Source organism: Phalacrocorax aristotelis, chromosome 1 (assembly GCF_949628215.1).
Source record: "Phalacrocorax aristotelis chromosome 1, bGulAri2.1, whole genome shotgun sequence".
NCBI lineage: Eukaryota > Metazoa > Chordata > Aves > Suliformes > Phalacrocoracidae > Phalacrocorax > Phalacrocorax aristotelis.
In genome coordinates this window covers 84,823,093-84,836,989 of record NC_134276.1, presented here as the reverse complement: position 1 = coordinate 84,836,989, position 13,897 = coordinate 84,823,093, and the positions used below count along the sequence as shown (strand labels likewise).

The following is a 13,897-nucleotide window of genomic DNA, read 5'->3' as shown; positions in this document are numbered from 1 at the left end:
GAGACACTAAGTTGCTTTCAAAACTCTTTCTCCCTTACTTTTTTTCAGCACTAGGAACGTAGCAAGAGAAAATGGCTGAAATAGGCTCTGCCACAGAGTACTGCTCTTTTTTACCACAGTCCTTCCAAGCATTCCTGTCTTCCTGCAGCTGAACCTCATGCTCACAAGAAATATATGAAGAGAAAAAAAAAATCCTCCCCATCCTTCCTACAGGTAAATGGGACACTGTCCCTCCAAAATGGATTTGAAGGAGTGCTTTAGATTCAAGGGAAGTTTCCTCTAAATGGCATCATGCATTACTATGTCCTACAGTGTTTACATAAAAAGATCCTGAGCCCCACTCCTGAATTTATATAATGGTTTAAAAAAACAAGGGCATTAAAACCTGTTCAAACAAAATTGCAGAAAGCTTGTTCGCCTTTGCTTTATTACCAACCCCACTGCTCACACTGCATCAAGCTGATGGAAAGATTTGCCATATTGCCGCTTTCTGTTTTTTCTCTGAAGTGAGAAATCCACTTACAAACTTTTGAATCTGTCTAAACAGAGCCCTATTTTGAGATGTTGGGCTAATGTGAACCTGAAACTTAAATAAAAAAACAGGGACTAGTTGGAATGGACTGATGTCTTACAAAAATAGTCATGTAAATTACTGTGAAGTGCAAATGCTGAGTTCTTCCCAGCTCTAGAAAAATAACTCCTGAAATTGTGACTGCTCCCTATTGTAATGACGAAGGAACTGCCTCTCAGTCAGCACGTCCCCATATTTCTTCTGTTCCCACCTGTAACCGAAAGAGGGAGAAAAGATGTGCAATTCAAAATTCATCTGATGCCCCGTCATCTGTTCCCATTTATAAGCTTAATATGCTCGCATTGCTTTGGTCTTGGCCCATGAACAGACTGAACGAAAATTTTCTCATTAAAATTTTGTAATTATGTTCTACTAGTATCACATTATTGTTTTGCCCACATAATGTGAAAACTGGCTCAATTACCATGCAACAAGCCTCAAGCAACAAAGAAGTTGTTGGTGCTACGCAGACCATAAATGAAGAATGTGCAGCCTTGTTGAGTGTGAAGCTCTACTTGGAAAGTAAAGAAAAAGTCTTATTAAGAAGAAATTTATGAGAAATGCAATGCCCCAAACTTTCTTTGTTGTTTTCACCATGAATGTTATGAATATTTATAGCTCTGAAGACAAATAATTCAATAATTCCACAAAATTGCTACACTGTCTAACCCATTAACGCACTCTGACAGTCTATTCTGGGTCTATCTGCTTCCTGCATACTTAGTTAAGATTATCACTATTATGCATGCTTCTTGGGTGAACATCTGCTATTAAAATCTTTACTTTGGTAGATTGCATATGGACGCAAAGACATCTCTAGTCTTACATACCTTGGCAGGTACTGCCTACTTTCTCTCTCTTTTTATTAATTAATAGGAGGCATTGATGGAAGTGGCATAGTTCCCACTTTTTGGGTGTGGGTGTGGGTGTGGGTGTGTTCAAATTTCAGTCTGTATGCCTGCATACTGCTACATCATCCTGGAATCTGGATGAATGGGAATGTCAGTCCAGGAATGACTATGGTCAAAATTGAGACAGAGTGTTTTAGAGACCATCTAAGGAATCTGAGGAAGGAGAGTTTAAAGAGTAACCATTTGATAGTGACTGCTATTCCTAACCATGACCATCTCAAGCATAAAATATTTCAGAAATTAGGTATGGAAAACAATGGATGTAAAGGTTACTGCGGAAAGTAGTGGGAGCCCTACGGGTGATGATTTCCTTACTAGAAAGATTCCCTTTACACCCAAGGTATTTATTCCCTGCAGGTGATCTTCAGCCAAGACTCTGAACGAAACCCTGGTCCTAAATCAAAGATTTCAGTGGGGCCAGCCTCACAGTTTGTCACCGTCCTTGCAATGAGATGTGAGACCTGCTCTCTGAGGGAAGATGGGGACCTATTTATTTAAAAACATCCTTTGCCTTCAAAACCAGTGAGTTCCCACACACAGCCAATGCCCAAGCACCTCAGTGCCAGCTAATCACTGTGCACCTTTCTGCATGCTCAGCACCCAGCACAGGCAGAGGGACATGCCCATGCTCACACTGCATGGTGCCTGATCACGTCCTGATGGAGCATCTTGCTGGTGCTGGGGTTGCAATGCAGCGTGTGTCTGGACCTGAGCTGGGAGGGAAGGTGCTGGCAGGGGGGCCACAGGGCACGGGCAGGAGCAAGCCCTTATGACGCTTTCCATGCGGGGCTTTGCTGCCTTAGCCCAAGTCACCAGGGTTATCAACGGTGTGGGACCAGGGGCTTGGCGTGCCTGCAGATTGAACTCTTACCAAGGCAACTAAAGCTGGAACTTCAGACACAGACCCCTCATCTCACTACAGAATCAGCCTAATTTCTCCTGAAAGCACCACCATTGGTGCATAAAACCAGCATCACTGGGCAACCTAAACACATGGCAAAATTTCAGGATATTTCACAGACACAGTTAGAGAAATTAATTGGAGTTTCTAAAAATGACAGTTTCTCAACCCAGAAAGTCCTGCCTGTGATGGGCGATAAATCAATGTTGTACCTTGTTCTGACAGAGGAAAAAAGAGTTCTTCGTTGACCTAAAAATTAGCAGTTCCTTAAGCTATAGCAGCCATGGTGTGCTTATCTTAATTTTGTGGAAAGAATAACAAGAGATATATATACACACATATATATATGCACACACATACATATGTGGAACTTTATAGAAGCAGATTTTCTAAAGTTAAAACCAACTCTCCGATCAACTGACAGGGAATGTTAATGTAAAGCGGGCATCCTAATGATACATTAATAGTTGACACCTAGCCTCCTCCCTTGTCTCCCCTACCTTGCCCTGAAAAACTGCGCAGGACAAAAAGCTGCCCTGAATAAGAGAAAATGAGGAGTCATGCTAAAACCTCAAAGAAGTAATTTAAAAAAACAATATACAACAGATGGGGAAAAAAAAGAAAAAGTAAATGACAGCAAATATCGGAGTTTAAAAACGTCGGTGACTGATAAGGGAAGCTGGAGGAGTCAACAAAATATTGAAGGTTGCTGTGTAACAGAAAAACATGCATTTCTAAATACATCAGGAACAAAATAATTAGTAAGGCATACACTTAAATGGTGAAGATATGAACAATGAGACAAGGTGAAAGCAATGACTAGGTATTTATCTTTAAGACCAAAGGTGGAGGAGGTATCTATACCATAGATGTAGCAGAAAACTCATCAGCTATATTAAAGAAGATGTGAACCAACATCTGTTAACACAAAACACTTTCACACCAGCAGACCTCAGTAATTTACACCTAGGAATATTAAAGGAACCAGCTGGGGAACAACTAGTGTTAAATTTTTACAAATCTTGAAAAAGTGGAGAAATTCCCAAGGAGTGGCCCCAAAGTTGTGAAGTTCAGAAGGCTGGAAGGTGTGACTGAGGAAACTGCAAGTATTTGGGCTGCCAGCCAGTTGTAGATACTATAATGGAGAGGTTAATCCTACTAACAGATGATAACTAACGTAAGTGTGTGTTGTTTAATGCATGACAGATGTAGTATTTTTTGTAATGTTGTTGGTCCTCCTTCCCCTATCCACACCCATGCAATCCCAGCCCCTCTCCCTTGGGACACGGGTTAAAATCAGCAGTCCTGGCCTGGGAGGTGGAGCCGTGCTAGATGGGGACCCCAAGACCCATGGACTCCTCAGCAGTTCCTCAAACATGCTGGTAAAAAGGTAGCAGTATGCGGAGCCATTTCTAGCCTGGGTCCTGGGAACCTACTCTAGCTGCAGTATTATTTATCACATATATCAGCTGCCTTGAGCAGGCTATAAAACCTTTGCTGGGAAAGTTTGCAGATGACACAGTGGCTGACTGGACTGTAAAAATATTGTAAAGTCATTGGGATAAATGACCATAGTCTAACAGAAGCCACTTTTACTCAGCCAGGTGTAAAATAGTATATCTGGGACCCAAGAGAGAGTGAGCAGATTATGCAAAAAAAATTGGGGATCTTCCAAGGGGACACCAAGAGAAGACATTGGAGTGAGTGCCTGTTCTGCACCTGACAAAATGAGATATCCTGTGCCATTGTCACCATGTCATGGCTTTAGTGTAATCACTACCTGTGCTAGCGAGTATAAAGCTAAGTCAGTTATACGATGTTTAAGCCCTTTCTGTGGCTTCAGTAAAAAATGGTGTCATCACCTTTATCTGAATTATCAGCTGTGTGTTGGGGCTGAACAGTTTAGTGCTAGCCTTGACTGCTGTTATCATAAAATCACAGAATGGTTTGGGTTGAAGGGGACCTTTAAAGACCATCTAGTCCAACACCCCTGCCATGGGTAGGGACATCTTCCACTAAATCAAGTTACTTAGAGCCCGGTCCGACCTCACCTTGAACATTCCAATGATGGGGCATCCACAACACCCCTGGGCAGTTGAGACTAGCTCTAAGCAATCTGATTTAGTGAAAGATGTCCCTGCCCCTTGGTAGAAAGTCTCTCCCCGTCTCTCTTATAAGCCCCTTTAAGTACTGAAAGGCCACAATAAGGTCTCCCCAGAGCCTTCTGTTTCCCAGGCTGATCAACCCCATCTCTCTCAGCCTTTCAGTCATGCTATTAATTAGATTATTAGGCAGCACTTAGAGGTCAGATTAATTTTGATTTTAAATATGACATAATTTCTAAGCCTTGAGGATAACAGGATGCTGAAGACACATGAGGGGGACAGGGTAATAGGTGCACCTTTAGTCTGAATACTCAAGAAGTTGCCTGGTGTCACTGAAAAGTTCTGGTTTAATCCAAATGCTATGAGATATTCAGCAGCTTCTGTGCATGGATGGGGGCAAGAAGAACGGCTGAACTGGATGGCTAGTGCAGTTGGTGCTAGCTGAGCATCCGCATCTCCGGCTCTCCCAGGTCATTCGACTGTCCATAACTAAATCTTATGCTTCAGGGCTGTCTGCAACTGTGAAGAAATGGTTATTCCTCTCAGGGTGTTGTGGTACTGTTTTCCATTCCACCTTCCCATGGAGCTGCAGAGACTGGCCGTAGCCAGAGGGCAGGCAAGGACAGGATGGGCAGAGCTCTGACAACACTTCGCTCTTTGACGCACCACAGTCTTCTGCACTCTGGTTAAACTGATCACTAGCCTGGTATCAGGAGGGGAGTTCCCTGCAAGGGACTCCAGCTAGAAGTGCCCTTCTCTACAGCACAGCAATTGACTTGCTGCCTTTTGGTGCTTCACCACTGCAAGGGGCCCAGACATCACTCTCGGTTTCTGCCCTGGGACACAGGTTGCCCTTCTGGACACAGAAATCCCCTGCTCCACCTGAGGTCATACGCAGCAGGAGGTGTGGGTGCAAACTGAAGAGCCTGCTATGGGCAGGAGCTCAGACAGGATTTCATGGCCCCTGGTATCTTACATGATATGGGGTGAGGTTGGGACATGGGTGCAGAATTGCTGAGAAACAAGGCGAGGGGACTCAGCAGGGCTAGCGCTGGAGTCTCTTTTCAAAACTAAAAGGAAAATAGACTGTTGCAAGAGCTGTCTGTGAGCAAAGCAGCTACTGGAGGTTTCACTGCACATACAGGACAGGCTGTGCCTGCTTCTCCTTTTTCATCTCCCCTTCCTCCTACTCTTCAGCCAGGCTATTGTTTAGATCTGAACGCCACGTACTGATTTCTGAGCTGATGGGACCACCGTAGGCTTGTCTCCTTGCAGCAACGCTGACGTCCCAGCCCACTGTGTTCAGTCTGACACACAGCAGGTAAATTCTCTATGGCCAGTCGCTGTCTTTATTAGCAGTGTGTACAGCACCTCGTACCATGAGACCATGACAACTGATGGGGGTTTTTAGGTTTTACTGAAATGTAAACAATAGGTAATCCAACTTTTCTTCCTTTTGATTGCTTAAATATTGACAGTCTCCAGCACATTAGCACTGACTCTAACCTCAGATTTGCACACCAGGCCCACTATATAAATGGGAGCTCTAATGTTCCTGGTTATAGAGGTGCATCTATTGTGCTTTGGCCATCTGCTCCAGCTAATCAAGATATTCAGAAAGTTTGTGCTGTTTGATCTGTTTCTCTTGGTGCAGATGGACGCAGAAGCTGAGGAAATCAGAGCTAAAACCAAGAGTGTTATGAGGGTTTATATTATATTGACACAGTGGCCAGCAACACAGGATCTAAGACTGTACATCAGCTGAAAGAGATATGTGTATCTCTCTCTGCACGTTCCCTGTGCCATCAGCAGCAGCAGGGACACCATGCCAGCAGCAAGGGTTGAGAAGGGGCTGCCCAGTGCTTCAGTGGGAGGGAAGACTTTGGGCTGCAGTCTGAAGCCCCTCCAGTTTTCTTCCCTGGCTTGGAAGGACCCATGTTCTGGTTGAGAGCACATCGGTGGATCCCAAATGTACATGTGGGGCTATCATTCTGCATCAATTGGACTAGAGGCTGTACAGAGTGGCTTTCCCCGCCACCTCTCAAATTCTTCCCCAGTCTGCACAGTAAATTACAGCACAAGAAAATTGCCCCAAAATGGTGCCTTAGTGACCTGAAAGGATTTCATGAATGCTGTGAGTAGACTGCCCAGAATAAATTCGTAACCACTATGGACCTGACACTTTACAACTGCTGGTATTAAAAAAAAAAAAAAAAGTGTCACTCTGTAAATCAACTCAGTGGAAATCGTTTGGCTTTCCATAGCTTTATTTTAGGGTGGCACACTTCCCTTAATCCTCTTGTCGAGATATAATCCAGTGACTGCAAAATAAAACAAATGAACTGACATGTAGATATTACTACTTCTCTGGTATTGTGTGTAATATTAATAGTAGGGGCTGGAGACATCCAAATCACAGAAGAGATGAGTCCACTAAACAAAGGTTTTTACATATTTAAGAGTATCTTTCTAGAAATTCTGGATTTGTTTCTTTCTTTTCACCACTGTTTTTTAGGAGAGAGGGTGGTTTGAAGTTTTTTATTACTTAGATAAACACATAACGGTCACATAAGTTCAAAGGAACATCAGAAGTTGTGGCTGTGGCCCACTCCAAGGGACCCAGGGCAGCTGGAAGCACTGCAGCACCCCTGCATCCAAGCACTGAGGTCAACATTTCCAAAGCTAATATCCTCATTTCAGGTCTCCCACATGTCTGCAGATCCTTCTGTCTGCAGCTGGTCTTACCAAGGTAAGCAACCTAACCTCACGGGAAACGTCACCCCACGTGTCTCACTACGCTATCACCTCCTTCCACCACAGGCCAGCAGGCAGCTTTGGCTGGCAGGCATTGCTGCACTTTCCCAGTGCTAAAATCCAGATAATCCAAGGTGCTTAAAGTAAAGATGCTGCCTGTAAACTCTAATTATTCTTTACACTTACTCTGCTGTGTGCTTGTAAAAACAGCATTACTTCAGGAAGGTTTCACTGCATGAGCACTAGGGCATTTCGATTTTTTACAGTGTCAGCAAAACAGTGGGGAAGTATGATCAGTGCTTGACAGCTTGGGTAATTCAAATGCAAATGTATAAACCCTGTCAGTCATGGGAGAAACAGTCAATTAAATAAAGACATCTCCCATGACAAGGGCAATTAAATGGGCTGCTTTTCCTCTTACTGCGCAAAGATTTTCCTTAATTTCCTGTCACTTGCTGAGCCAGCCTTGGCTTTTCTGCCTGGGCTAGCAGCCCAGGTGTGACTGCTCTCACAGGCAGCTCTATACCCTCTCCCCTTGCACCGAGGAGGAGGCGGCGGGCAGGCAGCTGGGCAAACCCGAATTCCCTTTTTGCTGGGATGAGCTGAAGAAACCCGCTGCCTCGACAGTGCAGAGCAGTGGAGCAGACAGATGTCCTTCCCCTGCCAACCTCATTTACAGTCCTTCTAAAACACACAAACACACATATACACGCATGGACTGCTTGTTTCCTTGCTCTTGTATACTCAGTCCTGGTGCCTTATCAGTCACAGAGGGTGGCTGTAAGCACACCAGTGGCCTTAACCCTCTCCTGGCTACTCTGCAAATGTGCCAAACTTGCGGGAAAACAGGTCCCACCAACAGCTCCCACAGCTTCTGCAAACACAGCTAGATGGATGCAAGCTCCCTGCAGCCAGCAGAGTAGTCCTACAGAAAATCCATTTCTAATATTGTTAACTCTTTTTTGCCCTTTCTTACACACTCACTCAAATAATTTAACTTTAGCCTGATGAGATCTCATGATTGTACACAGAGCCAGCCTAAGCACCTGGGGATCCTTTGGCTATGCCCTACCTAACCAAATCTGTGCAGGCACGCTCGCCTGCGTTCTTATGCACGCAGAGCACCTTGCAGACGGGGAGGTTCCCACTGCAGGAAAAGCTGAGATCAGCAGTTTGTCGCTGTGTTTCTGCTTGAGAAGTTTGCAAGTGAGCAGTCAATCCTCTGGACAACCACTAGGTCTTGGTAGGTCAAAACCCTGAGCAGCTTTAGGTGCTCTGTGGTGGAGGATGGCACTTAGCTGAGTGTTTGCAGTCACCAGGAGATGCTAGATCCAGTATTATTAACCCTGCCTAACACATGGGAAAGTGGAAATAGAAAGAATAAAAGTGTACCTCAGGAAGGTACACCCTCGTGCCCATAATGTTGGCTGTGCAAAAATCGATTAAGACTGAGCCACTTGTCTTTAGAAGGTGATCCAAAGCAACCAGGAAGTGGCTGAGGTCACTTGGCTTGTTCAGCTTGGAGAAGTGAAGGCTGGTGGTCGACCAGCCTCATCACAGTCTACAGCTTCCTCAAGGTGGGCAGCAGAGGGGAAGGTGCTGATCTCCTCTCTCCGGTGACCAGCGATAGGACACAAGGAAATGGAATGAAGCTGCGTCAGGGGAAGTCCAGATGGAACATTTGGAAAAGGTTCTTCACTGAGAGGGTGTTCAGTCACTGGAACAGGCACCCCAGGGAAGTGGTCACGGCATGAAGCCCTGAGCTTGGTCAAGACATCAAGGAATGTCTGGACAATGCTCTTAGTCTTATGGTTTAGTTTTAGGTAGTCCTGTGAGGAGCAGGAAGTTGGAGTCAATGATCCTTATGGGCCCCTTCCAACTTGAGATATTCTATAATTCCACAAGATTATTTCTACCATTGTTGTAACATGTAGCATATGTATTTCACCACTCTCTCATGTACTGTATCTGCCCATCACACCTACCCACTGCCTTTCATCTTGTGTTTTGTTGGCCACCTCCTTGGAAACAACCTTGTTGTATCACACTCCAATGATTTTCTTTATACAGCAGATTTCTGATCCCAGAGATGCCAGGTCTCTCTAGGCATCACCACAACACCTTCAATAAAGCCAGCAGTTGTTCCCACTTGCTTTTGTCAATGGAAGGACACTAGAACTGTAGGGGTTTTCTTATTGTTTTTTGCAGACAATGAATTATAGACAAAAGGTCTGTGGTACACTGACAAGTCTCCCTTTCCTCGGAGGCAGTGCCATGTGATGCTATTCACAGCAGATAGTTTAGGAGGTTTCTCTCTCCCATGGTCCATGGCTTTGATTCTTGAGAACAGGGACATTCACATGCCTCATGTGAGCATCTCAGGTAGGGTTCACATCACTGAATATTAGCCATCTCAAATATGGGCATCTACTCTGTGCTAAACAGCAAGGCTTCCTCTACACCCAAGGAGGGATATAGGTATCCTTAACACGGTCATTTATCCTGCCTCCTCTGGAAGTATCTCTCTCCATGGACTAGGGAACACCTTGCTGACTATCCTGGAGTAGCTCCTCACCTCAGACAACAAAAGCCTCCTGTTACCCGGCTCTCACCACCATGCCCCTGCCTTCTGCAGGTGTTTCTCTGCAGGGCTGAGCTGCCACTCATCCTTTGTCTAATGCCACATCTGACATTGGAAATGGTTGTCTATAAAACCACCCCAGGTGAGAGGCTCAGCATCTCCCTGCCCCAGGGGCCACAGCAGGTTACTGGGCTGCTGGTTCCTTCACAGACCAGGCAGGCATCACCATGCTGGTCACAGTTAACTCTCATGTTGGAAGACTTCCCTGTACATTTGAAGTTTATTTTCCTAATGATTCTGACATGATTAATACTGAGTCCTAGAGCTCAGAGTGACAGTTTTAAGAAAATAAAGATAGACTAACAGGATGTGAGCTGACAAAATATAGACTGGATTATTTTGTAACAAGATTATCGCAGCACCATTTTTAATATAAAAAACCAGAAACTTCAGTAAACATAACAGATAAGGCCCATTAGTGGTTCAGTGCATAGCATTTAAGATTCATAGATCTAATAAAGGCAAAAGTTTTGTTATTTCCTCCTTCTGCAGTGGACAACAGATGCATTAACAGAGGGTAAAATGAACCCTTAGAAATGGGAACATAAAGTCTTCTCCCAGAAGCATGCCCATCTCCCTTATAGCCAAATGGCATTGAAAAGTGTGGTAACATTTGATTACCAGTACAGCACGATGTTTAACAGGATCCAGATAAAGCTGAAATTGAGAATTTAAAGTCACCAAACCCCAAGCTCGCCACAGCTGCTGTTTTCTGTTCTGTTCACTCACTTCAGGCAAAAAACTCTATTGATGTACTGTTCAGTAAAAGCATTTCCAATGTTTACCTTACGTGGCACGTGATCAGATAGCAACAAATCTCTCTAGCATAATCTTTATGTTGCACATTTTTTTCCTGGCACTCTTTAAAACAACTTACTTTACATCTTTGGAAAGATGAATTTCCTGGAGAAATACTTATTATTTTCCTAACATTTTCTTCAGAGCAGGCAGGGGGGGTCCAACCACCACATGAAACTCAGGAGTGAAAGTGTAGGTGGTCCTTTACTAGAGGATTTGTGCACTTTTCCTATTTTCCCAAATATTTTAGAGCAAATCGCTTGAAGAATTTTGTCTATACATAGACCTGTTTGTCATCTGTTATTGGGGCAGACAGGACTATTTTTATATGTACACCAGCATGGAGAGTTAATAAACATATTGACCGTTCTGTCTCTGAAACACTATGGAGTCATTTGCTTTCATTAAGACCACATACTGTATATTGAAATATGCCTATGAACTACCTTGAAAACTGAACAAAAATAGTCTGATGTTTTAAAGTAGGAGGTTAGGAGGAGAGACGCAGAGTGACATGCAAGGGACTACCTAAAGCAAACCTAGTTTCACTTCTTTATGACCAAGAAATACAATCTCCAGGTCTTTTTTGAGCAAAACAAAACTGACATAATTTTTCTGATTGGAAATCTTAGCACTTCTGTGAGATTTTATAACTTTAGCATGGTGGCAATGTATTCCTTAATCTCTTTCTGAAGCATCCAAATTAGAAAAAAAAAAAATCTTGCCTTTTCTGACGCACATAGAAGTTTCTATAAAAGGCAACAGTCTAATAAATACTTAACACCTTTCCAGAAAGGTAGGCTTCATCCTTCCAAATCACATTCAAATTAAAATGTCTTTTGAATTTAAATCTGAAAGCTCTGAGACAATTTTCCGAAGCCTCACAGAAATCTAAAATAGAGCTGGCTTATTAGAAGCATATAATTTGTTAAAGTCAAACTTGTTTGCACATATTCCAAAATAGCATAACCATTACATGTTATTTTTACCAAACATTACTGGAAGATAAAGTTTCCGAAACAACAGCACTGATCAGTTTTGATTGGATAAGAGGCAAACAGTATACTCAAGGGAAATATACTGGCTATAGTGAAGTGAGATGCCTGGCTTCAGGCATCCTCATTTCACTATTTGGAACATATTGCATGAAATACTGCCTCACATGTAATTAGTCTTAAGGAAGGAAGTCACTAGAAGGAATTGTTTTAACTGTACTTTAAATTGCTGCTCCTGTGCCTTCACACTTCATGAAATATGGATCAGTTACCTTTCTGGCAAATATCAACTTTCTGTCTTTTAACAGCTTCATTAATGCTATTTTCTCTCTCTGGTCTTTAGTTTGATTTGCTCTTTTTTTTTTCTTCTAATTAAGCTAGACTATTAGCTAAACTGCACAGACATTTATTTAACCTAGAAAGAGTACCCTGTGTTCAGCCAGCATCCTCCTCAAGTTGTGTGCTCATAACCACCAGAAATTAACTGAAGTCGTTCTTTTTCCCTCATTAGGTTAAAAATATAATGTTACCTCAATATATGCATCCATAGTCGTGCATTTTATGGAGTCATAATTATGCAGAATTCTTTTCCAGGCTACGACAGCCAGCTTACCTGTCAGCTGAGAGAGCAGTGAGAGTAAAGACTGACACCCCTACAGAAGTGAGCTGTATGAAGGGGATAAGTTTGCATCCAGTTCTGCCGAACAGCCACTCATCAGCAAGGTACCTGCTGGCATCCACGGGCACGCAAGTCACTAAAAGCAGCAGGTCTCCCAGAGCCAAACTGGAGATGAACAGATTAGGGACATTTCTCATGGATTTCACAGTACAGAAGATCTTAATCAGAGTGATATTGCCAATAAGGCCTATCAAAATGATGATCCCATAGATGGTGGGGATGGCATAGAGGAACGCTGGGTAGAACCAGTCGTCACCGAGGAGGGAGAGGTTTGCGCTCTGGTTGACAGAGATGTTGTAGAGAATTAAGTTTTCTGTTTCTAGGTCTAGCAGAAGGCACTCTCCAGATGCCATTGTCCCACTTAGCTCTTCTCAGAAGACAACTTTCTTCTGTGAAAATCCTCGAGTAATATTTCTTGCTTTATTTTTACTGCTGCTTGCTGGCTTTAAACACTCAGAAGAGTTTAAAAGTCATATCACTTTCTGACACATCTTGAAAATAAACAAACCAAAAAGCAACTGCACCTTGCTTAACAGTACTGTTTCCATAAGGTGAAAGCAGGACATCTTTTAGCATAGTTTGAATCCTGAAACTTGCCTTTTCCTCATTGACTTGTCTTGCTGTTATGTATTCCTGAGCTCTGGAAGGCCATTTATCAAATTCAAGGACCAGTAAGTGGGAGGCATTTTCAAAATCGAGGCTTGTTAAATTCCCAGCTGCAGGTCTGCTGAGCAGAACTGAGTCCAAACCAAGGGGATTACAAAAAGCAAGAACTTTTGGTAGTTGCTGTCACGCTGCATTGCCAATCTCTCCCAGATTTCAGCACCTGCACTCACCAGCTGGATTTAAAGTGAGGAAAAAGCAGGGCTCCGCTGACGGCTCGGATCCTATAGGCAGGATCTTCTGGACGTCAATTCTTCCCCTGCTTCCCATCATGAGAGCAGGCTTGCTTAAATGATTGCGTTAATACCGGGAGAGCCGCCGGCAAGCGCCGGAGAATGCCAGCCACCTACTGGACAATCTAATCACTGCCTGGGTACAAGGGGAATAAAAAACACATCAAAATCACCGTTAACTCCTTAGATGGAAAAAAAAAAAAGAAAAAAAAAGAAAAAAAATCTGCTCATTTATATGTCGTGAGATGATGTTCACCACCTCGATAAATAAAATAAAATAAAATAAAATAAAATAAAATAAAATACTTTATTTCATCCTTCAAATAATGTCATCAGAAAAGCAATCTCACCTCCTTAAATAAGAGCACACATATTTTGTTTGCACTTTGGTATTCAGTTGTTCCAATGAAAGAGAATAATGATATGAAGCCAAATTAAACCCCCTGGGCAAATGAACTGAATAAATCCAATTAAGATAAAATCATTATAGTTAAGGCAGGCAAATGAGTATCAGCACTATGCACCTGCAGTTAACCAGGGAAGCCTGAACTCTGCACGTTTTTTGTTTGTGATTTAATTTGGAAGTAACAATAATGGGGGACAAAGTTTACCGATCAATGCAATCATTTCTCTATATGAGGTACCC

General features: G+C 43.1%; 1 protein-coding gene across 1 annotated transcript in view; it reads right to left on the bottom strand.

Moving 5' to 3' along the window:
- Positions 1-13,676, bottom strand: part of GRPR (gastrin releasing peptide receptor) — a 28,870-nt gene extending 15,194 nt beyond the window's left edge. The window contains exon 1 of the mRNA XM_075096118.1: positions 12,290-13,676. Coding sequence (XP_074952219.1) covers positions 12,290-12,708 — 419 coding nt within the window. The 5' untranslated portion in view covers positions 12,709-13,676. The remainder of the gene's footprint in view (positions 1-12,289) is intronic.
- Between the last annotated feature and the right edge of the window lie 221 nt (positions 13,677-13,897).